The sequence below is a fragment of the Emydura macquarii genome, unplaced genomic scaffold (genome assembly GCF_026122565.2).
Source record: "Emydura macquarii macquarii isolate MOO-44397 ecotype Brisbane River unplaced genomic scaffold, CSIRO-AGI_Emac_v2 contig_3305, whole genome shotgun sequence".
Taxonomy (NCBI): domain Eukaryota; kingdom Metazoa; phylum Chordata; order Testudines; family Chelidae; genus Emydura; species Emydura macquarii.
In genome coordinates, this window is record NW_027133442.1 from 742980 (window position 1) to 769497 (window position 26518).

Genomic DNA, 26518 nt, shown 5'->3' on the forward strand with positions numbered 1-26518 from the left:
AAATCCAATTTACTGAAACAGTGTCTCCAGCTAATAGTAGCAAACAAATCTTCAATATAAGATAGTGGATACTGGACTGCACATAAAACCGGATTTAGTATCACTTTGAAATCTCCACAAACTCAGAGCCATCCTTCTTGATCATTGGTATGATGGGTATAGCCCACTCACTGTGTGAAACAAGTGACAAGAACCCAATGTTCACTAAACGGTCGAAATCTGCTTCCACCAGAGACTTTGGAGCATAAGGGACAACTGTGGGCTCATGGTATTTTGGCTGTCAGACTTAACAGTGAGCTTCACTCACACATTGATCATTTGTCCAAGTTCTTTTAAAAAAATATTGGCTTGTATGTCCAGTATTTCTTGGAAGTTTTGAGGGGCTCTCATGATCTCCTTGATCTCAGTCCAATTCACCTTGAGCTTCTTAAGCCAAATAATTGTGGATACTTTCCTTCACTCACATACAAGGGTGAAATGACTGATTATACATCTAGTTGAACTTTCACCTGGAATATCCCTTTGGGGACTAACTTTTCTTCAGTATAAGTCTTCAAAACTGTGGAGCAGAAGAACTTGTGACGAATTCTGGTGATAGGTAGATGCAGAAATCTGTGAGATGGCAGCTCCAGTATCAAGCTTCATTCTTGTAGGAACCTCTTCAATCAATCTGGCTCTGTGTGACTATTGCACTGAAATACACAAAAATACAAAAACATACACAATATGAATGCCATCAAAAAGCAACATTCCTCTCCAAGGAATTATTTAGTAAATATCATATGTTTTAGGGGGAAAAAACTTTTCCTTTGTTTTATGGCTGAATAAATAAATTGTCATTTCAAACATTAACAAAGATACTAATCTTAGCTATTTTGTCTGTAGGAGGCATTCTTCCCGGAGGTTATAATTACTTGCATGTTTCCAAACCAGGAATCCCCACACGCTTGGATGTACAAATTACACAGTCTAATTATGTAAGTATTATTACTGAATTTTTCTTTGCTTTGGCCTTGATTCAGGAACACATTCTGATTTAGGATGGTACTTAAGTACCATGCACTTATACTGAATAGTAATGGACTTAAATACATACTTAAAAGCTTTCCTGAATCAGAGCTTTTATCAGTAGATCCATGAACTATACAAATGATTTGTGATTCATTATTACCAATACGAAAAGCATTTTCAGCTTTTCATTTACTAGAAACCTACGTTCACAGGTATACCATAAATACAACATAAACATAAACAAGCAAAGAAGACTGCTTCTCTAAGATACCATTTCTGCAAGACCTTCATTCATGGGTCTTAGTCCCTTAGCATGAAGCTAACAGAACTCCTGTAGCTTCTCAAGGGTTTTGGGTTCCCTAAGGTCAGCAATAGTGGCAGTCATGTGGACACCTGCCCACTGCCACAGGTACTTATACACCCATTAGTTATCCACACATGATGTCTTCAGAACCTTGCAAACAGTTCCTTTTCCATAAATTCATAGACTCTAAGGCCGGAAGGACCATTATGATCATGTAGTCTGACCTCCTGTAAAACACACACATGGAACTTCCCCCAAAATAATCCTTCAAGCAGATCTTTTAGAAAAACAGCCAATCTTGATTTAAAATTTGTCAGTAATGGAGAATCCACCACAACCCTTAGTAAATAGTTCCAACGATTAATTACCATTAAAAAGATCCACCTTATTTCTAGTCTGAATTTGTCTAGCTTCAACTTCCAGCCATTGGATCATGTTATACCTTTCTCTACTAGGATGAAGACCCCGATACTAAATATTTGTTTCCTGAGCAGGTACTCATAGACTGTAATCAAGTCATCCCTTAACCTTCTCTTTGTTAAGCTAGATAGATTGAGCTCCTTGAGTCTATCACTATAAGGTATGTTTTCTAATCTTCTAATCATTCTCATGGCTCTTCTCTGAATACTCTCCAATTTATCACCATCTTTTTTGATCCTCTCCCTTCCCCTTCCCCGCCTCCCCTCATGTAAGCCATATTCTGGAGGAGACTTGCCTATCTGGAGCGGTCTGAGCCCCTCTCCCTACCCCTATATGAGCTGGGATCTGGGAGTTTAAGCCCTAAGCCCTCATGTGCACATCATGCTCTGGGGGAGCCCTGCCCCTCCTATGGGGACATGATTTCCCCATCCCTTCCCTTCTTCATGTGAGCCAGGTTTGAGAGTGCTTGCCTTTCTGGGTATGTCTGAACCCCTCTCCCTACCCCCTCTCATGTGGGTTCGGATCTGGGGATGCCATGAGGGTCTGCGCCCATCTCTCTATCCTGATGTGAGCAGGATCGAGAGAAGCTCTGTCCCTCTGGGTGGAGACCTTAGTACTGGCATGCTCAGATCAGGCACCAAGAACACATTGTGGAGACTGGCGTGAGGAACCGAGGACAGGTATGTTTGACACATATCAGAAAGTCTCCACGCAGCCAGATGTGAACAATTACATCATACTTTTATTGGTTGCATTGGCACTTCTGGGTTACTTCACACCTATGAGTGTCTATCCCAAGCCAACCTCCGGGCCTGTCAGATTCAGGAGACCTTTAGCCTCTGAGCTTTGCTCAGTGCAGCCGGCCTCTTGCCTGCATACTTCTCTTTTGGTGTATTTTTTCTTGGTGTCGTGGTGCTTTGCCACTTCATCTTTGGTCCTTTGTTACTTTGCTGTCTGTGGCACTTTGGTTTTGGTTGACATCCTGACACAAAAGCTGCAACATGACTTCTTGACCCTCCCCTCCCAGTTTTGGTGCCTCGGTGCTTAGCCTCAGACTTTCTCTGGCTCCTTGACGCATTTGCCTCAGCACAGTCTTTGAAGCTATGGTGTTGATTTTTGTTTGGTTTTTTTCAGTGCTCTGATGCAATTGCTTTTGTCTCAGAATGGCATCCTTTTCCTTGATTCTGTGGAGAAAGAGAGGCAGCTCAGTGGCTTTGATGACTTGGAACTGTATTTCTTCTGAAATCTTCACTGCACATTTAATAAACAATATATAAAACCAACAGTATACACTAAACAACAGATTTGCATGAGAGACTAAATTAAGGCTGGGTGTGTGATGTAAAGCAGATCAGGTGATAGTGAGCAATTAAGAGTTATATACAGTAGTGGGGAACTAAGTGGATATCTGAAATGTTCATTTTCAGACTTTCTAACCTTTGGCTTTCTCAAAAAGAATAGAATTTTTGTAAAGTATAATATGGTCTTATGCTTAGTGTACTCCACTGAAACACACTTTCAACCTTATTTTTTGTTAAACAGTTTGTTATTTCCATGTGGTAAGATCTCGTAAATGCAACCTGAGGATAAAGAACTGCAGCCATGCAGTGAATTTGTTAGCATTCCATGCTGACAGAAAGTAGGAGCACTATGGATGTGATTGTCTCAACTTTGTCATGAGAAAGTTCCTTATGCTGCTGCCATGATCATTCTTTCTGCCCAGTTAATATCAGGCACTGCCTCCGATAATCAAGCCTAGTGGTTGAAGCATGGGTCACAGCTAGGCTAAGGCTGGATCTGGGTCAAGGGTGGTCCTGGAATTGAGATTCAGGGAGCAGGCCAAGGTCAAAACCGAGATCAGAGTCCATAGACAAACCAGGATCAGGACCGTAGCCACACTCCAACTGCAGACCAGAAGTCAAAGCTGGGTGGTCAGAGTCCAAGAACAAGGCAAGTTTATACTGAAGCCGAAGTCCAGATATGCACTGAAAATTGAAACCAGATAGTCAGAGTCCCAGGATTTGCGGGGGGGAAATCAGGAGCTGGAGGCGAGGCTATAGAGAAGCTAATGCAGAGCAAGGTCAGGGCTCAGACAGGGGTAGGGGCAGGCTGACTGTTGCTGGAATCTGGTGCACTGCGAGGCAGTGAGAGCTTTTCTGGCCAGGTAGTGCTGTTCCTCAGACTGATGTGCCACTCTGCTGGGGTTGTGGAAATACCTGAGCCTGAGGTCATCTGATCCAGGCTCTGCCCACTGATGGGGTGCTGCTGCATGCCTGAATGCTGACTCACCGCAAACTTGAGCAAGCCTGGTTTGGCCTCACAGTTAGGACCGGAAGAAGTGGTGCCTCATGTAGGGATGAATGGAAGATTCATCCCTGATATAAGTGGGACAAAAGGCTCTCTTACTGGAGAGTCTGAATTGTTAAATAAGAAGAGTAATAAAGACATATATTTTAAGGCCAGAAGAGACTGTTATGGTCATTTAGTCAATCTCCTGCATAACACTGGCCATAGAATTTCACCCAGTGATTCCTGTATCATACCCACAACTTCTGGGTGAGCTACGGAACATCTTTTAAAAAGACATCCAATCTTGATTTTTAATACTTCAGGTATCAGAGAACCAGGTATAAGAACAGAACGTTTAAAGGGGAGAGACTTCGAAGAAGCCATGAAAATCAAATCATGGGTCCCCCTCTTTTGAGGTTCTGGGTAGTGGATCCAGAAGGAACCTTACAACATACCTTGTGGGGAATTGAGGAGGTCTGACAAGGGATGGCTCCTCCACTATACGCACAGAAAGCATTATTGGAACTCTTTCACTGCATCTTTTGACTTGTTCACAGTCCTCTTAAAAGAGAACATCTTTAAAAACATTCCAAACACTTCATGCACATCATCAAAGGACATACTGCAGAAAGAAATGAGGAAAACTAGCAAAACCTCTTAGCTGAGAGCTGTGGGAATAACAGAGCTTGCTGTGTAGCCTAGCAACTAATTTTACAAAATTGGAACATGAACACAGCTCAGAATATACCTGTGAAATGTTTGGCCACGACATTGAAATATGAGGTTTAAAATGCACAATTACCTTTTGTCAATTCATTCAGTAGCTGATAGATTTGGCTAAGTGAAACTAAGCACTGTCACACCAGAATTAACATCCAACATGATTAGCATTTCAGTTGTTGTAGTGTTACAGTAATGCCTAGAGTCTCCATCAAGGATTGGGGCCCCAGAGTGCAAGGAATTCTAGAAAAATATAGTGAGAGACAGGATGGGGGAAGTGATTTGTCCAAGATCACATGGCAGGTGAATGGTAGAGCTGGGAGTAGAAGCAGGTTTCTTAGTCCCAATCTAGTGCCATATCCACGAGACCACACTAACTCTTGGCAGTTTGAAAGGCTGTTCTGCAGGTATATTTCTTAAAAAAAAACAAAAAAACAAGCAAAACATAAAACATAAGTATCCTGTGCTGACTAGAAGGAATAGAGAGATAAATAGCTATACCTTCATGTGTATGCTTTATGTACCAGATCCTCAGCTGCTGTAAATCTATATAGCGTAATTATTTTCAAGAGAACTGTGTTAATTTATACAAGTTGAGGATTTGACTCTGTAATTTTAGGAGGTGCTCTAGTACTGCAGTGATGGAGATCTTAGAAAAACCTAGATAGATGTAGCATCCACTCAGATGAATATTGTGAAAGAATTGCATGAAGAGATTATAACCACTCTTGCAGTTTGTCAGGATGAAAGTATAATCTTTAAATATTGATAAATACAGTTTAACCTATAGACTGGGATGGCTAAAAGTGTAATATGCATTTCTAAATGTACCAGAACTGTGTCAAAGTAATAATAATGAACAGTGATTTACCACAAAGGATATTTATTAATGTGGTTTAACTGCTATCTATGGGTAAAAGCAATTCCAAATCAGTTTCAGAAAAATAAATTCTTGTATTAAGGCCATTGCACAACAAAATTGCTGCAGAAAACAGAAATGCTTGGTTAAGAGATATTTGCTCAATGCAATTGTTTTAACCTTTACATTATTTTGTAATTCATTACATTTTGTTCAATTTCATTATACTGATATACTGGACTTTGTGTCTTTTCTTATACTGTTATCAATGCTGAATGAGTTTCCTTTTATTTCTGTCCGGTTACTGGCTTTGCTATTCTTGCATCACAATAGTAATTTTTAAAATACACTTTCCTTGGTTACTTTAAGCTACTTTTGATATTAAAAGTAAATAAAAGCGCTTAAGTCCAGATCTTCCAAATAATAGCATGTGGGCAGACTTGTATACCCATTTGGATCACCACATGGATACAGCAGGCAAAAGACTTCATTCTGACTAACGGGGAGGAATTGGTTGTGAATCTGAAAAATTGAAAGTAGTTTGGATGAAAGTGATCATGAAATGGTAAGATTTCATTTTATTAAAGAAAGGAAGGAGTGAGAGCAACAGAATAAGAACAATGAACTTCAAAAAGCAGATTTTAACTAATTCAGAGACCTGGTAGGTGAAGACCCATGGGAAGAAAATCTAAAGGAGAAAGGAGTTTCAGGAGAGCTGGTAGTTTCTTAGCGATAATATTAGAGATGCAACAGCAAGCTATCCCGATGCAAAGGAAAGATAGGCTGAATGGTAAGAAGCCAATATGGATGGCTCCATCAGGAGGTCTTTAAGGACATGAAAACCAAAAAGCAATCCTACAAAAAGTGGAAACATGAACGGATTGTTAAGGAGGAATACAAAAGCATAGCAGGGACAAAATCAAAAAGGCTAATTCATGAAATCAGAAAGGCTCAGGCACACCTAGCAAGAGGCATATAAAAGGCAAGAAGAAGACATTGTATAAATACATTAGGAGCAAAGAAAAAGATGAAGGAAAGTGTAGATACTCTAGTGGGGAAGGAGAGTTAATAACTGATGACATCAAGAAGGCTGATTTGTTTAATGCCTATTTTGCTTTGGTCTTCACTAAAACAGTTAAATGTGACCAGATACTCAACATAATTCATATTAACAAGAGGGAAGGAACAAAAGCCAAAATAAGGAAAGAACAGGTTAAAGAATATTTAGATAGTTTAGAGGTATTCAAGTCAACAGGGTCTAATGAAATAGATCTTAGGATACTTAAGAAACTAGCTGAAGCAATCTTGGATTATCTTTGAGAACTCATGGAGAATGGGTGAGATCCCAGAGAACTGTAGAAGGGCAAATATAGTACTTTCCTTTAAAAAGGGGAACAAAGAGGGCCTGGGGAATTATAAACTAACTTCAATAAATGGAAAATTAAACACTCAATTTGTAAGCATTTAGAGGATAACAGGGTATAAGGAATAACTAGCATGTATTTGTCAAGAACAAATCATACCAAACCAACCTAATTTCCTTCTTTGACAGAGTTACTGGCCTAGTGGATAGGTGGGAATTGTAGACGTGATAGATCTTGATGTTTGACTCAGTTCCACATGACGTTCTCATAAGCAAACTAGGGAAATATGGTGTAGATATAATTACTATAAGGTGGGTGCACAACTGATTGAAAGACCATGCTCAAAGAGTGGTTATCAATGGTTTGCTGTCAAACTGGTGGGATGTATCTAGTGGGGTCTTGTAGTGGTCTGTCCTGTGCCCAATACAGTCAATATTTTCTTTAATGACATGGATAATGGACTAGAAAGAGTGCTTACTAAATGTGTGACTGACACCAAGCTGGGAGGGGTTGCTAGCACTTTGGAGAACAGGATTAGAATTCAAAATGATCTTGATAATATGGAGAATTGGTCTGAATCAACAAGATGAAATTCAATAAAGACAAGTGCAAAGTACTATACTCAGGAAAGAAAAATCAAATGCACAACTACAAAATGGGGAATAATCGGCTAGACAGTAGTACTGCTGAAAAAGGTCTGGGGGTTATAGTGGATCTCAAATTGAATATGAGTGAACAATGTGATGCAGCTGCAAAAAAGGTTAATATCTTTCTGAAGTGTATTAGTAGGAGTGTTGTATGAAAAATATGGGAGATAATTGTCCTGCTTTTCTTGACATTGGTGAGTCCTCAGCTGGAGTACTGTGTCCAAGTCCAGTCTCCACACTTTAAGAAAGATGTTAACAAACTGGAGAGAGTACAGAGAGAAACAAAAATGATAAAAGATTTAGAAAACCTGACCTATTAGGAAAGGTTAAAAAAACTGGGCATGTTTAGTCTTGAGAAAAGAAGACGGAGACGAGATCTGATAACAGTCTCCAAATATGTTAAGGGCTGTTAAAAAGAGGATAATGATCAATTGTTCTCCAGGTCCATTAAAGGTAGAACCAGAAGTAATGGGCTCAATCTGTAGTAATGGAAGATTTAAATTAGATATTAGGAAAAACTTTCTAACTATCAGGATAGTTCAGTACTGGAATAGGCTTCCAAGAGAGATTGTGGAATCCCTGTCATTAGAAGTTTTATGAATAGATTACACAAACACCTGTCAGAGATGGTCTTGCTTTACTTGGTCTTGCCTCAGGTCAGGAGGCTGGACTACATGACTTTTCGAGATCCTTTCCAGTCCTACATTTCTGTGATTCTATGATTGTGCCATCAGCTTCACTAAGGTGCCTTGCTTTATAAACTACGTTTCGTAAAGCTGTTGTTTGCTACTATAATCTTCTTTGTCTCAGAGAGAGCTAGTGTAATGATCAGGATGATGTTAACATCAGTTTTAGCTCATGCTATACATGTGCCAATTAGAATGTCCCCTCAGTCTAAATAGTTTTCTTAATATTCATACTATTTTTGTTCCAGGGGATGGAAATCATAACAGGAGATGCAACAAAGGGGAATTACTTCAGGATACATGTCAACCAGTACAGTATGATAGAAACTATTACCTGCCTTTCAAAGGAGCCCTTCCCTGTCTCCAACTACATTTGTTTGTTCGGACAGCATGAGCGGGTCCTTAACAATCTTTGTTCTCGCTGGAAGGAGGGATTGATCAAAGACCTTTTTAGGTAAGATGAGAGCAAATTCTGCTTTCTGAATACAATTATTGTTTCCTTTTATTACAATATGTATTCTGTGCCTAACTATTTTATTTGCTGTCCTGGAGAACCTGGAATACTATAGTTCTTTACCCTCAAAGCCAGAACACACTCTCTCTTTCTCTCTCTCTCTTTTTAATCTTACTGTAAGTTGGCAAAGTCATTCATTGCTGTTCAATAGCCAAAGTCTTTCAGAGAGAGCTCTGCTCCCCAAATTTTATTATAGAGGAATGGAAGCTGCTCTGTTATTAAGGTTGCAACCAGCTTTACTTAAAAGCCCAATGTTAGCACCCCTATAACTGTGGCTTGGAAAATGAATTTGCCCTGAAAATTACCAAACTTCCTCTGAAGGCAAAGTAAAGTTTGATGGAAATTCATAAAACAGTTTTTAGTTACAGGTCATTGCAAATATTTGAAGTAATGTGTTATGTATGGAATTGGATCTAGTCATGACACTCTTGTGCTGAATAGTTTGTGGCTGCTTACCTGGCAATGAAACAGACTCTATGGACTTCCCCTCTAGACTTTCTGTGCCCTGTGTGTAAATACGGCTCATTGGGAATTGTTTTAATTTTAAATCAGTTTTCTAGTTGGCAAACTGTGCCTGGACTATACCTGTATGCACAACAAGGTCCCTCTACCAGTTTTTAGCAGGGGGATGGTTGTATAGATCCTCTGTTAAGGTGATCTGCTTCTCCCAGCTGTGCTGAGGAATGAAGAAGTTTTGTGACTAGGAATTCTGAGGCAGAGCCAAGTTCCAAAGTTCATCTCTCAAATGATAGAAGACAGTAAACCCTGTTTTGAGAATGAAGCCTGGTTATTTCTGCCTATGGTTTCTTATGTCTCCTTCCAGAGGATTTTTTTTTTTTTTGCTTTTGAAATTTTTCAGTTAATTGAAGGAAAGTACTTTGGGGATATGAGTGTTTTGAAAAATGAGAGGAACAGTGGTTCTGAAGTCTTCTGATGCTTTTTTGGAATGTCATATCTCAAAAATGTCTTGGCATAGAAACTCCAAATGTATTTTATTTATCAGTCCTCAGTCAGAGCCAGTGCTTTTGAGGACAGCTTCTGCAAAGGAGGATAGCTATGCATCAGTACTTTATTAGAATTCTTTGAATATGTCAGTAAAATAGTGGAGAGAAAAACTCGTTGACATAATTTATATGGACTTTCTAAAAGTCTTTGACAAAGTCTCTCACAAGAGTCTACTAAAGAACCTTAGTAGCCATGTCGTGAGAGGCACCAAGTACTGTCTTAGAACAGAAACTGGCTAAGAGACAAAAAAGAAAGAGTAGGAATGGATGGTAAATTTTCATTATGGTAAAAGTTAACAGTGGGATGCCACAAGGTTCCAAAGTAGATCTGGTCTTGTTTACTATATTTATAAATGATTTGCAGATGGTGGCAAAATTTGCAGATAAGACAAAATTATTTAGGGTAGTCAAGACTAGAGAAGATTGTGAGGAACTTCACAAGTATGTATCCAAGTTTGTGAATTGGCAGCATGGTGGCAAATGAAATTTAATATTGACAACTGTAAAATAGTTAACATAGGAAAGAATAATCTGAACTACTCATACACCTTAAGAGATGCTAAATTAGCCGCAGCAACTCAAGAAAAAGACCAGAGCTTCATAGCAGACTGTTCAGTGAAAAAGCTCTACTCAATGTGCAGTAGCAATTGAAAAACCAAAATGTTGGGGTGCATAAGGAATGGGATAAAGCATAATATTGTATATATTTTACAATGCCATTACATAAGTCCAAGGTGAGCAGTTACCAGGATAACTGTTCAATTCTAGTCAACCTGTTTCAAACATCATCTATCAGAAAGGGTGAGCTTCAGCGATGGACAGTGAAAATCATTAGAGGAATAGGAAAACTCATGAAGGCAGATTGAAAAGACTGTAACTGTGTACCTTAGAGAGTAGATGAATAGGAGAGATAAAGGTATAAAAACAACTAATGGTATTTAGAAAGTTGATTGGGAACTTCTGTTTGCCTTTTCTCCAAATACAAGAACAAAAGGGTATTTAATTAAATTGAAAAATGGCAAATTCGAAACTGAAAAAGGAAATATTTTTTCACACAACACACAATTAGCTTGTGCAAATCACTGCCACAAGATAAGGCCAAAAGCTTAGCAGGATTCAAAAAAGAATTGGTCATTTATAATGATAGCAAAAATATCCAGAGATACAATAGTAAGGATTAAAAACCAAGAGTTTTGGAAGGGATATAAACCTACCTGATTCAGGACAGAAGCCAATCCTGACTATTGAGGGTTAGGAAGAAATTTTCCCTATGGACAAATTATTCCAGGTTTCTTGCATCTTTCTTTGAAGCATCTGGTGCTGGCCGCTGTCACATGTGTGATCCAGTCTTGTAATGCCTATGGTTCGATGTTCTTATTTTTTAAATTGTTGCATGGTTCATTTTGGAGTACCCATTAAAATCTTTTGAATTTCTCAGAAGCTTGTGAGCTCTTTAGAAAGTTTAGAAATTTCACAGTCAGCCTGTATATTTCCCCTTCCCCTTGCACTCCTGCTGATTCCAAAGCCTTTGAAAGCCCTCTCCATTAATGTGCCAATGCTGTTGTGCACTGATAACATGGGGATATGGGAATGCTTCCTGCAAGTCATGGGAAACAGACTTTCAAAAATTTAAATATAACCCTCACTTAGAATTTCTCAGCTTCCCGGGTTTTTTTTTTAATTTGTTTTTAATATAATTGCAAGGTTCCCATAGAGCTTTTTACCGAAGAACTAATGAGCTTTTAGAGCCTTAACTCCATCTTTAAAATATTTTGGTTTTGAAGATGAATAATAATTTTAGTTGTGTAACCTGAAACAATGATAAGAGAGTAACCAGGTATATACTTCAGAGTATAAGATTGAGTCCATCTTTTGGAAGGTGCTTTATTGCACGTATTAAGCATTGCACTGTTGCTCAGCTGCCTTAAGGACAAGGATCTCCTGCCTATCAAGTTTCTGGTACCAGCCACTGCAAAGGGCAGAATCAGATTAGAGGAATCAGTGAACTCATCTGGTATTGACACTGTGGATTTTGAAGTTGCATTTCTAGAAGCATTCAGGGCAGTTTCATGTCTGCTAGTAGAGAGTTTTTTGGCTCTTGCTCGGGCAATATTTTGTTTTTCTCAAGCAGTCTGATACCAGCCTGTTTCATTATTATTATAATTAATGTTGTTATTATTACTGTTAGTATTACTGGAGTGGCTGGGAGCCCTAGTCATGGAGAAGGACCCCACTGTGCTAGCCACTGTTGCATGAGAATGCAGGGCCCCATAGCACCCTATACATTTGTCAATACATTTGTTAGCTGACCAACATCATCCTCTTCTATTAATGGTGGAAGGTTTTCTTGTATTCGTTTTTTGGGAGAACATGTTACCAAGTGTCACCTTAAATGGTGAAGTCCTTTGAAAAGAATTCACATTCCCTTAGGACTGGACCTGCATCTTGTCTAGGACGCTCAGATGCGTGGGGTGTGATTTCTCCGCCTGAGAAATCCATGTAAATATTCTGGCATTTAGCTCTTTGGCTGGTCTGTTCTCCCTATCCTGTGCAGGGAGATAGGATTGAACCAGATGAAAAAAACCCACAGTAACATATTACTTGAATAATTGAAGTTTGAACATTGAACAAGTCAAGTACTAAATATTTTTCTCTAGGGAAGTTTTTCCTATGGCAAGCTATATGGAGGGTAGTGGAGTTTCTGATTTATTGATATATCTGAGATTGGTTTTGATTTACAGAAAAGGTATAGCACATAGTAAATGTAAAGTAAAGTAAAGAGTGCATTGCCAATAGCAGCTAAAGAATAAGATACTGAGGAAGAATGAGGTCACTCTAGCAGAAATGGACTAAGAAGGCAGTGTTCCTTACATTTTCACTGATACTGCTCAGTTAATACATTTTTAGATCTACCATGAAAGTGATTCAATAATCTAGTTGTAGTTAGATGTCATCAGACTTTTTCATTGCTTATAGTTGTGTTACAGTGTGTGCACACAGCTGTGGCCACATCTTTACCATGAATCACAAATGTTTCCTGACACTTTTGGCTTTGTTGTGGGCCCAGACATGGTTACAGTGTCACATGGGGTTAGACATGCTAGCAAAATTCACACCAGTGGCAACAAAAGGAAAAATGAATGGTTTTTTGACCTTGGCAGAAGCAGCAGTTATTCCCTTTTCCTCTGCTGCTGTCTAAAGTGCCTATACAGGTCTGTAGCCATTCAGAGGAGGACTGATTGTTTACTTACATTCGTTTTATTGTCTTTTATTCTTTCATGTTAGACATGGTTTCATATACACCACTCAGCCAAGTTCAGGACCCCTTCTGGTTCCTCTGTTTCTCCAGTCACTGATTCATTGTCTCTTTTTTAAAGATCCAGCAGTGTTAGTGGTGATGCTGGGATTGTAAGGCAGTGATATCGGAAGTGGGAGTGGATGGCAGGATCGTGATTTCAATAGCAACATGGTAGCTAAACTTCCTGTACGAGAGGAGGCAGGCGACAGGTTCAGCAGCATTTGTCGTAGTGGCAGTGGCAGAAATGGTACACCTGCAATTTTGATCAAATTTGTAATTGCTACTGATGAACTTCCCAAGGACATGTCCTCTTCTGGCTGCACAGCCAGATGAATAAATAGGTGCTGTAGGGAGAGCATGAATCACTTCTGACTGCACGTTTTTAGAATTACTCTGTGGAACGTGTGAGGAAGAGAGAGACCTCTCCCCATCAATTAAAAAACAATTTGAAGCAATAAAATGTCTCTATTAGCGCTGTTCAGAACCCAGAATTCCTGTTCCATGGGAAACTCCAAAATGTCAGTATTTCAAAATTGTGATTTTCCCCCCCACAGAACAAAATTCCAAAATTTCATTAAAAAACAAGGTCAAATTAAATTTTGTTTTGACCTTATCAAAACATTTTCTTTTTATAAGGCCAAAATTGTTCAACCATTAGGGGACCTGGCTAGCTTGTCGGCTAGCCAGCTCCTCCACAAGCTGGTCAGGGAGCCCAGTCACCAACCAGGGATCCAGGAAGCCAGCCAGGCAGACCACCACCAGGCAGCCGAGAAAGCTGGCAGGCTTGCTGCTGTCCAGGCCCCGAACAACTGCTGCTCACCGTGTGGATGGGCGGGCTCTCCAGCTGCCCACCTTGCTTGTTTGTCCAGGCTTGCCAGCTCCCTGGCTCCCCAGCTGGCTTGCTGGCTGGCCACAAAGCCAGCCAGGTAGCCAGCCAGCAAATTGTGGAGTCTGGTTACCTAGGGAGCCCAGCAGCCTGCTGGTTGGGCAGCCAGACTGCCTGCCTGGTTTCCATCTAAAGTTTAGACAGCATCAACATATAGAACATTTTGATTCCATTGAACTGGCATTTTCTTGAAGAAAATTGTTCCAGCAGAAAATTTTCAACCGGTTCTAGTCTCTATTCATTTACTATTTACTGCACTCTTGTGTTCAGACTGCTGGGCAAAATGAAATTACTACCATCGCTTCCAACAGCTGACATCAGTTGAATTGTTTTTGCTTCCTAAAAATTAAAGGATTCCCACTGTACGTATCATCAGGATGCCACATTGGGAGGCCCAGGGGCATAACATAGAGGTTGGTATTTGCCTTCATTGAATTAAAGGCACCCTTATTGTGTACCTAGGTGTCTCCACCCTAGAGGTGGCTGTATCTCAGCACCGTTATATGTATCTAGTTGTAAAGCATTTTGGAATTCTTTGGGGATGATGGAGGTATTCTATGAATGTAAAAGTAGTAACAGAAAGAAGATGACCCTAACACAGCATTCTCCAGTCAGTGCTTCCTAACCCTGCCCCAAAACGCTGTGGTTGAAATTTCACATAGGAAAATCTGTGGCTGAGAAAACCAGTAGTTATAGCCTGCTGCTTAGTAGGAATTACCGGTGAAAGAAAGCCAGAGAGTGAGAGCAAGTGAGAAATGGCTAATTATTCGTCACAGCAAAGGCTCTCAACTGTCATCACAGGGCAGCATTGTTTACTTTGTTCTTGCACAGATCACCCCAGCAGCCCTCACCCCCCTCCCGGGCACATGCTAATAACCTTTAGAAATAAGCCTTAATGGATATCTGGTCTAAACTTCTTTGAGCTTTAATTCTTGGTCTTGCATTGTACCTTTAGCCTGTAGTGTGAACAGGTCTTGCCCTAGATTCTTTGTAAGAACCCATCAACACAAGGCTTAAGTCTCCTCTCAATCACCCTTTTTCAAGGCTTACCATATTGAAGTCTGTGCCCATAAAGCAGGCCCTCCCCCCACTCCCTGCAACTAACTTTGCTGTCTCCCTGCACAGTTTGACAAATCCTTGAACATCCTGTGCAAACAATATTGCACACAGTATTCCAGACGTGGTTGGGCTAGATGAGACATTAACTTTCTGAATATATAGGTCATTTATTTGTAATTACACCCAGGAACCTATTAGCCTCCCTTGCTTTTAAAGCACCTGTGTCCTTATCTTCATGCTGGGATCCTGGGATCTCTCCAGAAAGAATCCCCATAGAAAGGACAAGCCAATTGTTGGGGTTGCAAATAAGGACAAGGCACAAACGTTTTGTAAGACGTATATTTAAAATCTCTGGATGGATGAAGACCCCTTGAGTGGACACATTCATGGGATGATTTGGAGCAGCCAATATCATAGGGGTAACAGGAGTGACTGGGATAGACAAGGCTAACTTACCTTATTCCAGGAGAGTCGCACATGCAGGGAGAGTTCCCAGCTTCAGTCAAGGTATGGCGACATGTCCCACAGGCATTACCTTTCTCCATGTAACTGTGGGTTATATGGTGGCTGAAACTCGTTCTGCACCAGGAGCTGAACTTTTGGATGGTCAGGAATCTTGCATTCACATGCTCCCTTTAGGCCTGGAGTCACCTCTGGAGAGGGTCCAATTACGACTGCTGCTCCCACATGCTCTAGAATTGCTCCTGCTCGTTGAGGAGCCCAGGGAAAGGCAGTCCACTGCAGTAGGGGGATGAAAAACTAGCAGACAGAACTCAGCTGTTTTTGCCTTCCCCCACTGTCATCCATCACTCTACCACCTGCCAGGGAAGAGGGAGGTCTGAGGCAATAAAGAAGATATAACAAGAGAGAGAAAGATGGAAATGAAGTGGCAGGCCTTCGCTAAAGCAAAATGGCAAAGGGAGCTGCTTCTGTCAGATGGAGGTAGAACAACAGGCTTGCAGGGCAGATTCTGGGTATGTATAGCAGGAACTCTGAGGTGCAAAATTTCTATTTGATGAGTTGCCTACATAAGTGCTGGTGGGCCTGGTTACCCAGTAGCCCATTTCCAGATTGGTGGATTCCCTGTGTCTGAGAATGTAAAACATAGTCTATGATATCAATGGCTCCATGTCTAGCTGGCAGCCGGTCACAAGCGGAATGCCCCAGGGGTCGGTCCTGGGGCCAGTTTTGTTCAACATCTTCATCAGTGATCTGGAGGATGGAGTAGATTGCACCCTCAGCAAGTTTGCGGATGACACTAAGCTGGGGGGAGTGGTAGATACCCTGGAAGATGGGGATAGGACACAGAAGGACCTAAACAAACTGGAGGATTGGGCCAAAAGAAATCTAATGAGGTTCAACAAAGAAAAGTGCAGAGTCCTCCACTTAGGAAGGAAGAATCCCATGCACAGCTATAGACTGGGGACCGACGAGCTAGGCAGCAGCTCTGCAGAAAAGGACCTGGGGGTAACAGTGGATAAAAAGCTGGATATGAGTCAGCAGTGTGCCCTGGTTGCCAAGAAGGCTAATAGCATATTGGGCTGCATTAGTAGGAGCATTGCCAGCAGATCACGGGAAGTGATCATTCCCCTCTATTCGGCATTGGTGAGGCCGCATTTGGAGTATTGTGTCCAGTTTTGGGCCCCCCACTACAACGAGGATGTGGAGAAGTTAGAGAGAGTCCAGTGGAGGGCAACAAAAATGATTAGAGGGCTGGAGCACAACACTTATGAGGAGAGGCTGAAGGAACTAGGCTTGTTCAGTCTACAGAAGAGAAGAATGAGGGGGGATTTGATAGCAGCCTTTAACTACCTGAAAGGGGGTTCCAGGGAGGATGGAGCTAGGCTGTTCTCAGTGGCGGCAGATGACAGAACAAGGAGCAAAGGTCTCAAGTTGCAGGGGGGGAGATCTAGGTTGGACATTAGGAAAAAGTTTTTTACTAGGAGGGTGGTGAAGAACTGGAATGGGTAACCTAGGGAGGTGGTGGAATCTCCATCTTTAGAGGTTTTTAAGCTGCAGCTTGACAAAACCCTCGCTGGGATTATTTAGCTGAGGTTAGTCCTGCTCTGAGCAGGAGGTTGGACTAGATGACCTCCTGAGGTCCCTTCCAACTCTATGATTCTGTGATTCTATATAGTATTGCCATTTTATAAAGGAGCTATATAGCTACAGAAAAAAATTTAAGGTCATCTTTGTTCCAGGAAGTACTGTTACATTTTCTCTTAAAATTATTACTTCTCAGTAATCCTTCTGTTTGTTTATTTATTTATTTTTTTTTTTTAAAAGTTTGAAATATCTTAATCGTCTGTCAAGTCAAGTTCAACATTGTTGACTTGTTGCAAAAGGTGAATATAATTATAATATAATATAATGCAGAACGGGAGTAATTTGTGTTATTAGTTCACTTTCCTCATTTGTCCATGTACCAGTGAATTCATGCCTGGTGACCCTATGTGAATGAGGACAAAGTTCGGAGCACAAAGTCTCCCTAGTTATTAGGATGTTCTTTTAGATATTTTATAAATCACAGTTTACACACTTACATTTTAAAACTACATTAAAAGAACATTATTAAGGTTGCAAAATCAAGAACACCAAAATTCAGATATGTGAGAATTAGGTTTCTTTGTGCAACTTTAATTCAGCTCCCTTCTGTGTAAGCATTCTGATACAGTTTTTAAACACATGATCACATACTATTTTTTTCACAGGACCCTGCCTCATTCGGTGCACAGGATAGATGGTGCTCCTTTAATGAGCATCCATTGCCAGGAATGGACAGCTGTCACCTGGGAGATAATTTGTCTCTCTGTAACATGCAAATTATCTTTTAAATAATTAGAGACAGCACCTAGCAATGAATTTCCTCACTGCCTTGCATGCAGTAAAAAGGCGGATGGTTAACCCTGGGGTACTGGATTTCCTGAACATAATGTGCCTGTGCAGTTTTCAAATTAGCATTAACAACAGGCCCTCAAGATCCTGCTAGCTGTAAGAAGTAGCCTCTTTCTGATGTGTGTATGAAACTGCCACTAATGCTAATAACAGGATAAATCTTGTACTTCGCATCCAGGCAAGACTCCAATTGATTTCAACAGGAGTCCTGCGTGAGTGAGGACTGACAGTGGCACATACAAATCAAGGATGAAACCCTCCCTCTTCACACACACACACGCATGAGTAAATTTGCTTTGCGCAGGAAACTAAGTGGGGTTGTGGTGAATCCATCCTTTAGCCCAGGGGCAGGCCATGGGATGCCATGCGACTCCAAGTCCAGCCTTTCCATGAACACTCTTCCAGTCTAGGGACTGGAAAAGCAGCTGCTGTCCCTCCAAACCCCAGAATTTGATCTCAAAAGAATTCTCGTGATTTCACAATCTTCTAAGAATTCTGATCTCTTTAAAAAAAAAAAAAAAAAAAGGCTAGTTACCATGTCACCTGTACCCACAGAGGCCTCTGCAGTTCCTGAGGATTGTGGCACTCCTCATCCACGCTGTGTCGTCTGGATCTGGCTGTCCATGCTGGCCTCTTCTGCACAGGGCATCATGGACTCAATCCCTACTAGGCACTTCAGAGTGGTGCTAGGGAGGCCCTCTGCATGTGCAGTGCCTCTTCGAGGTCCAGATGGTGGGGTTGGTTCTCCTGGCTAATTGCAGGCCGCCTAGGGGACCCGAAAGGGGCTGTATCACTCACAATGTCAATTTCTCTGATTAACAACTAGCTGTGTTTCAGAGTGGTGAGCCAAGGAGAAAATCAAGCCCCAGTGTCTCCTGCTTGGGTAAAGATGGGCCTGATGAGGCATAAAGACATGCTTGGGGGTGGAGTCTTGCTATTTACATGAGATCTGCCCACCAGTCTTTGAGTGGGTAGGTATATCCCTATTCTGGCAAGGTGGTTGCCCATCCCTTCTGTAACCCCTGCTGCACTGAGGATCTTGTCCAAAGCCTATTGAAATATATGGGAATCTTTCCATTGACTTCAATGGGCTCTGAATCAGTCCCTGGATCAGGGTTGCGTGACCCAGTGGATTTGCAGCGGTAAATGACAGAAAAGTAGCAGATATTCTTGCAATTTCTTGTGATGTTGGCTGTATGTATTAAAAGACTGATGTTCTTAAGACTTTACATTCATGAACTATCTAAGCAGTAGTTCCAAAACAGCATAGGATCATCAGGCTGCATTTCCAGTCACTTGATTAGAAGTGCACTAGTATGTACTGTAGGTTAAAAGCACTGGAAGCTTTTACTGAGTTAAAGATACTCTATAGTACTTCCACAGCTCAGTAAAAGCCTCAAATACCTTTGAACTAATTTTTTTTCATGGGAACAATGCTTTCAGTTTTCATGGTTAAACCAGCCAACACTGGATCTGATGGAACTAATTCGTTTCAGAGGTTAAGATTTTTCCTTTTTTTCCTTCCATTAACAGACAACTAATATGGACATTTTGCAAGGCTGCATCAGTGCGGTATGGTACCGGTAAACATAAGAACATAACAATGGCCATATTGGGACAGACCAATGGTCCACCTAGGCCAGTATCCTGTCTCTGACATTGGCCAGTGCCAGGTGTTTCAGAGGTAATGAACAGAATAAGGCAATTATCAGGTGACCCATTCCCTGTCATCCAGTCTCAGCTTCTGGCAGTTGGAGGTTTAGGGACTCCCAGAGCATGGAATTGCATCCCTGATAGACATTAATGGACCAAACCTCTATGAACTTAATTCTTTTTTGAACCCCAGTATAATTTTGGCCTTCACAGAATCCCCTGGCAATGAGTTCAAAGGGTTGGCTGCATGGTATGAAGAAATACCTCCTTTTGTTTGTTTTAAACCTGCTGCCTATTAATTTAATTGGGTGACCCTCTAATTCTTGTGTCATGTGAAGGGTAAATAACACTTCCCTATTCACTTTTTCCACTCCATTCATGATTTTATAGACCTCTATCATATCCCCACCTGAGTCATCTCTTTTCTAAGCTGAACAGTCCCAGTCTTTTTTATCTTTCCTCATATGGAAGCTATTCCATAATAATTTTCGTTGCCCTTCTTTTCACCTTTTCCAGTTCTAATATATCTTTTTTTGAGCTAGAGTGACTAGAACTGCACACAGTATTCAAGGTGTGGGCATACTATGGATTTGTATAGTGGCATTAGGATATTTTCTGTTTTATTATCTATCCCTTTCCTAATGGTCCTAAGGTTTTGTTAACTTTTTTGACTGACGCTGCATTTTGAGCAGATTTTTCAGGGAACTATCCACAATGACTCCAAGAGCTTTCTTGAGTGGTAACAGCTAATTTAGACCCCACCATTTTGTATTTATAGTTGGGATTATTTTTTCCAATGTGCATTACTTTGCACTTACTAACATTGAATTTTATCTGCCATTTTGTCTCCCAGTCTAGGGAGATCCCTTTGTAACTCTTCACAGTCAGCTTTGGTCTTAACTAGTCTGTCTGGAATAATTTTGTATTATCTGCAGATTTGGCCACTTCACTGTTCACCCTGCCCCCTTTCCAGATCATTTATGAATATGTTGAACAGCATAGGCCCCACTATAGGTCCTTGAGACAACCCCATTATTTACCTGTCTCTGTTGTGAAAACTGACCATTTATTTCTATCCTTTGTTTCCTATCTTTTAACCAGCTACTGACCTAGGAGTGGACCTTCCCTCTTATCCCATATTTTGCTTAAGAGTCTGTGGTTAGGGATCTTCTTAAAAGCTTTCTGAAAGTCCAAGCATACTATATCAACTGTATCACCTTTGACCATCTGCTTGTTGACGCCCTCAAAAAATTTCAATGGATTGGAGAGGCATGATTTCCCTTTGCAAAAACCATGTTGGCTTCCCCAACATACTGTGTTTATCTATGTGTCTGACAATTTTGATCTTTACTATAGTTTCAACCAATTTACGTGGTATGGAAGTTAGGCTTACTGGCCTGTAATTACTAGGAAATAAAATAAAAGCTCTTTGGAATGGAAACACTTAGGGTTTGTCTACACTGGGGTTTAAACTGGATTCATTTGATGGGCCTTAGTTAATGTGCAGTGCACAAGCTGCATTCATAGCATGCACATGGGACAGCTGTGCCCTATTTCATTTTGCATCATTATATACACACAGTGGCAGCTTGCTGCTTACTAAGCACATGGCATTCTCAGAGGGCATCCCATTGTCCTTTGGTTCATTGCTTAGCACTGTGCATTCTGGGATTTTTCTTGTGCATTGTAAGATGCAGAGCAGAAGCCAGACAGGTTCAAAATTTTTAAAAATCCCATGATTCTGCTGTCTCTGTCCCATGCTTCCTTTCTGAGCGGGCTAGCGCCATTTTCAAATTGCTGTCGACCAGCATGGTTCCAATAGTGCTCCATGCCACTATACTGACAACCGTGGATATGCAGAGGCTGCTTAGGCTGTATTACAGCTCTTGAAGCTGGGTGGCTTTGGTCTGGACTTTGCCCACCACACCACCCAAGCAGATGATGTGGCAGCAACAACCCGTTCCTCCAACAAAAGGAGTTTTAGCATCAGTGGCAGAGAAATTGCGACAAGGAAGAGGAAAAAGAGGACGTCACCAAGCAACTGATATTGGCGGAGCTATTTTCTTGAGCAGCTTCACAGCGTGCAACACCATTTCAGGAATCAGGAAATCAGTGTCGACTGAAGAGACAGGATCATTCTGCAGACCTGGAATGAGCAGCAGTGGTGTGAAGAATCTGAGGATGGCAAAGGCAACTTTCTTCAAGATACATGCTGAACTAGCCCCAGAGCTACAAAGGCAGCTTACCAACATGTAGTGCTCCATACCTGTGAAGAAGCTGGTCACCATTGCCATTTGGAAGCTAGCCACCCCCAAATGCTACTGGTCCATAGCCAACCAATTTGACGGAAGGAGATTGACTATTGGGGCCATTGTCATATAGATGTGTGATGCCGTGCATAAGGTACTGTTGCACTGGGTTATAAAGTTTACTTATGCTCATGAGATTATTGAAAGCTCTGCATGTATGGAGTTCAAAATTTATAAACCGAAAGGGGTATTTCTCCATGGTGCTCCAAGGGGTTGTCAACCGTTGTGACAGATTTACAAACATAAATGCAGGGTGCTCTGGAAGGGTCCACAATACTAAGATCTTTCAAAATCCAGTTCTAGTTATCTTAATGGATAACGGATGGTTTGGCCCCAGAAGCACTATGGTCATTAATGGTGTGGAGATTGCTACAGTTATCCTGCAAGACCTGGCTTGTCCTCTGCTTCTCTGGTTCATGAAGCTATTCATGGGCCATTTGGACAGAAGGAAGGAACTGTTTATCGCCTCAGTGGAGAGTGGAAGATGATGGGGTGGAAGATAACAGGGTGAACTTTGTGAAGGTTGTCAAGTGGGAAACCATGACTAATATCATCAAACTGCAACCGAACATCAACTGTCGACTTCCCAGTAGATCAGACCTGGGCTAAAGATCTTCCAGTTGAATGTTGAAGACCTCTCATGGTCCAAGTGTGACTACTTGCAGAAAATGCTGAAGATGACTAACATCAATGTCCTCGCCCTCCAGGAGACCCATATTGCAAATGAAGAAAAAGCCTATTGCTACAAAATCAATGGCTCTAAACTCATAGTCAGCAATTACCACGCAAAATATGGGCTGGCAATTTACATAAAGCAAGAGATCTACCGCACACATGCAAACCACTACTATCTCCATGCACATCAGCAAGCTAAACATCATTAATGTATATAAACCACCTTGGGCACAGTGGCCTCGACTAGTTTTGCAGAATGCATAGGATCCTGCTGTATTTGTGGGCGACTTTAATAGTCACCACACACAGTAAAGCTCTGCAGCAAACAACATTGCAGGTGAAGAACTGAGACACTGGGCATTGGAAAATGATATGTTACTCCTTTTTGATGCAAATCAGCATGCCACTTTCCACTCTGCAAGATGGAGCAGAGGACACTGCCTTGACCCATAGATGATATCAGCACACCACTATCCACATTGTGGATCTTCCTCAATGACTTCCCAAACAGCCAGTAGAGACCAGTACTGACCCATATTGGCATTCAATTCCCAGCTGTCTACTCAAAACTGGCACTGCGCTGAATTTTCAAAAAGCAGACTGGGGACAATATAATACAATACAATCTCACGTATTTCCCCAATGCTGCAGACTTTTGACCATTTTACTGTGCTCCTAATCTCCACCGCAAAGAACATCCCACAGGGACACAGGTCATCGTACACTCCTTGCTGGACTGCAGAAAGCCAAGAACTCCTCCCCAAATATGACGAGTGTAGAGATCCAGAAATTGGAAAAGTCAGAAATGGTGGCTTGAATGCTTACAAGGTCTAAACTTCACACTCTTGAGCAGACTCTGGAACCTGCAGAGACACTAGAAGGTGGCAAATCCCACACATGCCACTACGCTGCAGGGGAAAGCCAACACCATCACTTCTAAGCTTTTGTGAACATCAAAACAGACAGTGGACAAACAGTATTGCAGACAAGTCCAGAATCAACTTCTACAGGTGATATACACATGCACTCCGTTGTCTCAATGGTCTGGATTATTCACAAGGAAAGAGATCAATGCTGCCATTGCAGCCGTGAAATTGGGGAAAGAAGTGTGTAGGCTGGTGGCACGGTCCGGCCGGGGTGTTGTGACCCTTCCTCGGGCCCAGGCTCTGAGAAAGGCCACAGCACCTTCATTTAGGGGAATAAATAGTGCCCGTTTACAAGTCTTTAGCCCCGGCCCTCAGTCGGGCAGGCTAGGAAGTGGTCTGGTGCCCCCGGCCCTCTGGCAGGGCGGAGCAGGCAAAGCAGTCGATGGTCCCCAGCTTTCCCACAGGCAGGACTAGTAAAATAGTCTGGGGCCCCCAGCCTTGCAGGCAGACGGAACCAGTAGAGCTCAGGATCCTCTGTCTCCCAAATGCAGAGGATAACACTCCCTCCCAGAGTGGTTAGGGCAGGGGGGAGGGGGCGCAGGCCCACCCGACTCCACTGTGTCCCAGCCCAGGGCCTATCAGTGGCAAAGCCGTTTGCCACTGAGTCAGCGGGGCTCCAGCTGCAACACGCTGATGGGGTTTAGCCCCTGATTCAGCCACTTGCTAGTTGGATGCCCCTGGGCCACTTCCTCCCACTCTGTCCCCAGATACCTGCAGGAACCAGTCTCCTTCTGGGTTGCTGGGGTAGAAGGCAAGCGGCAGTCCCACAAATCCCTCCCCGTCAACTGGCAGCAGGTCCGGGAACTCCTCTGCATCGTCAGCGGATGGCAGCTCCTCCAGGTCCCAGGGTCCCAGGGGTTCCTCCGGTCCACAGGGTTCCGTCAGCTCCCGGGGGACCCCGGCATCAGGCAGCTCTTCCAGGTCACGGCCAGCCTCAGGGGGTATTTCCCACCTAGGCGTCTCGGGTGGCTCGTTCCCGCTACTAGGGCCTGGCAGCCCCACCCAATCACTAGGGTTCAGCGGCCATTTCCAGTCACTAGGGCCCGGCAGCCCTATCCATTCACTAGGGCCTGGCAATCCGGGCAGGTTTTGGATGCTCCACTCGGTGGGGCGGTTGCTCTGCTCGGTGGGGCGGTTGTTCCCAACAGCCGCTGGGTCTGGGTCAGGCCTAGGTCTAGGCCACAGCCTCCAGGAAGACACATCTGCCTCTAGCAGCAGCTTTCTCCCTACTGAGCTGCTAGGCTGGCCTTTTATAGTTCCCCTTCCTGCCTTGGCTCTGCCCCTTTGTTGCCGGGCAGTTTGGCCTGTAGGGCCCTGTTCTGCCCAGCAAGGGCGTCACGACCCTTCCTCGGGCTCAGACTCTGAGGAAGGCCACAGCGCCTTGCTACACAGTGGAAAAAGATGGTATCTATCCTGAGTTCCTGTATAATCTTGGTGTACTGGCATGGAAAGGGATGATGCAGCTTTTCACCAACATCCTGGAGACCAGTGAAATCCCTTGCATGTGGACAGAAGCCAAGGTCATTGCACTCCGAGAGCCTGGAAAGCCTGCAGATCATCCTTCTAGTTATAAGCCTGTCTCCCTCTTGAGCACCACCTACAAGGTGATGAAACATATGACTCAACTGAATCAGGCCTATAGTGGACACCAGCTTACCCAAGAAGCAAACTAGTTTTTGACCCCACAGAAATGGCTGCAACTATGTCCTGGCCTTCACTACAAATATCACAGCTGGATTCCAATGAAAACTCCAGACCGGTACTGCTTTCATCCATCTGTCAGTGGCATAAGACACAGTCTGGAAGGATGGTCTGCTACTGAAAATGGCCAAAATGATTCCGGTATGCTGATTCTCAAGTGGATGCGGTCGAAGGATACATATATACTTTGGAGGTCAAATCAGCAAGCCACGCACAATGTTCTATATTTCTATATTTTCTCCAACACTCTTCAATGTATACACGAGCTGATGATTTGGCACTCATAACTCACGCCTGTAGCTTTAACAAACATGAAGTGACACTTAAATCTAATCTTAAGATCATGGAGTAGTTCTTCCAAAAGTGGCACCTGAAGCCAAATCTGTGCCACTTCTACTGAGATTCTGGTGCTCCTGGTTTAGAGCAGTGGCTCTCAACCTTTCCAGACTACTGTAGCCCTTTCAGGAGTCTGATTTGTCTTGCCTACCCCCCAAATGTTACCTCACTTAAAAACTACTTACTTACAAAATCAGACATAAAAATACAAAAATGTCACACTAATACTGAAAAATTGCTTACTTTCTCATTTTTACTATATAGTTATAAAATAAATCCATAGGAATATAAATACTGTACTTACATTTCAGTGTATTGTATATAGAGTGGTATAAACAAGTCATTGTATGAAATTTTAGTTTGTACTGACTTCACTAGTGCTTTTAATGTAGCTTGTTGTAAAACTAGGCACATATTTAGATGAGTCGATGTACCCCCTGACATACCTCTGCATACTCCCAGGGGTACACATATCCCTGGCTGAGAACGACTGGTTTAGAGCATTGCATTGCTTGCTGCCGAAACAGCAGCATGTGCTGCACCAGAGCATTCTTGCTCTGTATTGCCTCCAGGGGTTGCCTCTGCATCTCTCAGTCTTTCTCAGCAATGTCTTTTGCTGTGGCACTGCTGTGCCTGGCTACTGCAATGCTGTCTTTTGCCACTCCAACAATCTCTCTGGGGAGCTCCATTTCCTTTTCTCTTTCCGACCTCGAGTTCAACCTCCTCCTTGTTTTGGGGTTGGTTTTTTATGAGTCTACAAACATTTCATCCTGAGTTTGCTGCTTTCTCCCCATCATGTTAGCCAGCCGTTCAGCCATTGATAAAGGTCCTGTCCTTGAGGGTGTCTGGCTGCTGCAGGTGCCATGTCTGTGCCATTGTTCATATTCCAGAGAGGCTATGACAGCATATTTTTATACATTTCTATACATTTTTATACATTTCTGACTTTCCATCCCTGGTGA

The 26518-nt window shown here is 42.3% G+C and overlaps 1 protein-coding gene across 1 annotated transcript in view; it reads left to right on the top strand.

Moving 5' to 3' along the window:
- The window catches only part of CFAP61 (cilia and flagella associated protein 61), a 224539-nt gene that overhangs the window by 175291 nt on the left and 22730 nt on the right, over positions 1-26518 (top strand). The window contains exons 24-25 of the mRNA XM_067532819.1: positions 886-977; positions 8549-8754. Of these exons, the coding sequence (XP_067388920.1) occupies positions 886-977; positions 8549-8754 (298 nt within the window). The remainder of the gene's footprint in view (positions 1-885; positions 978-8548; positions 8755-26518) is intronic.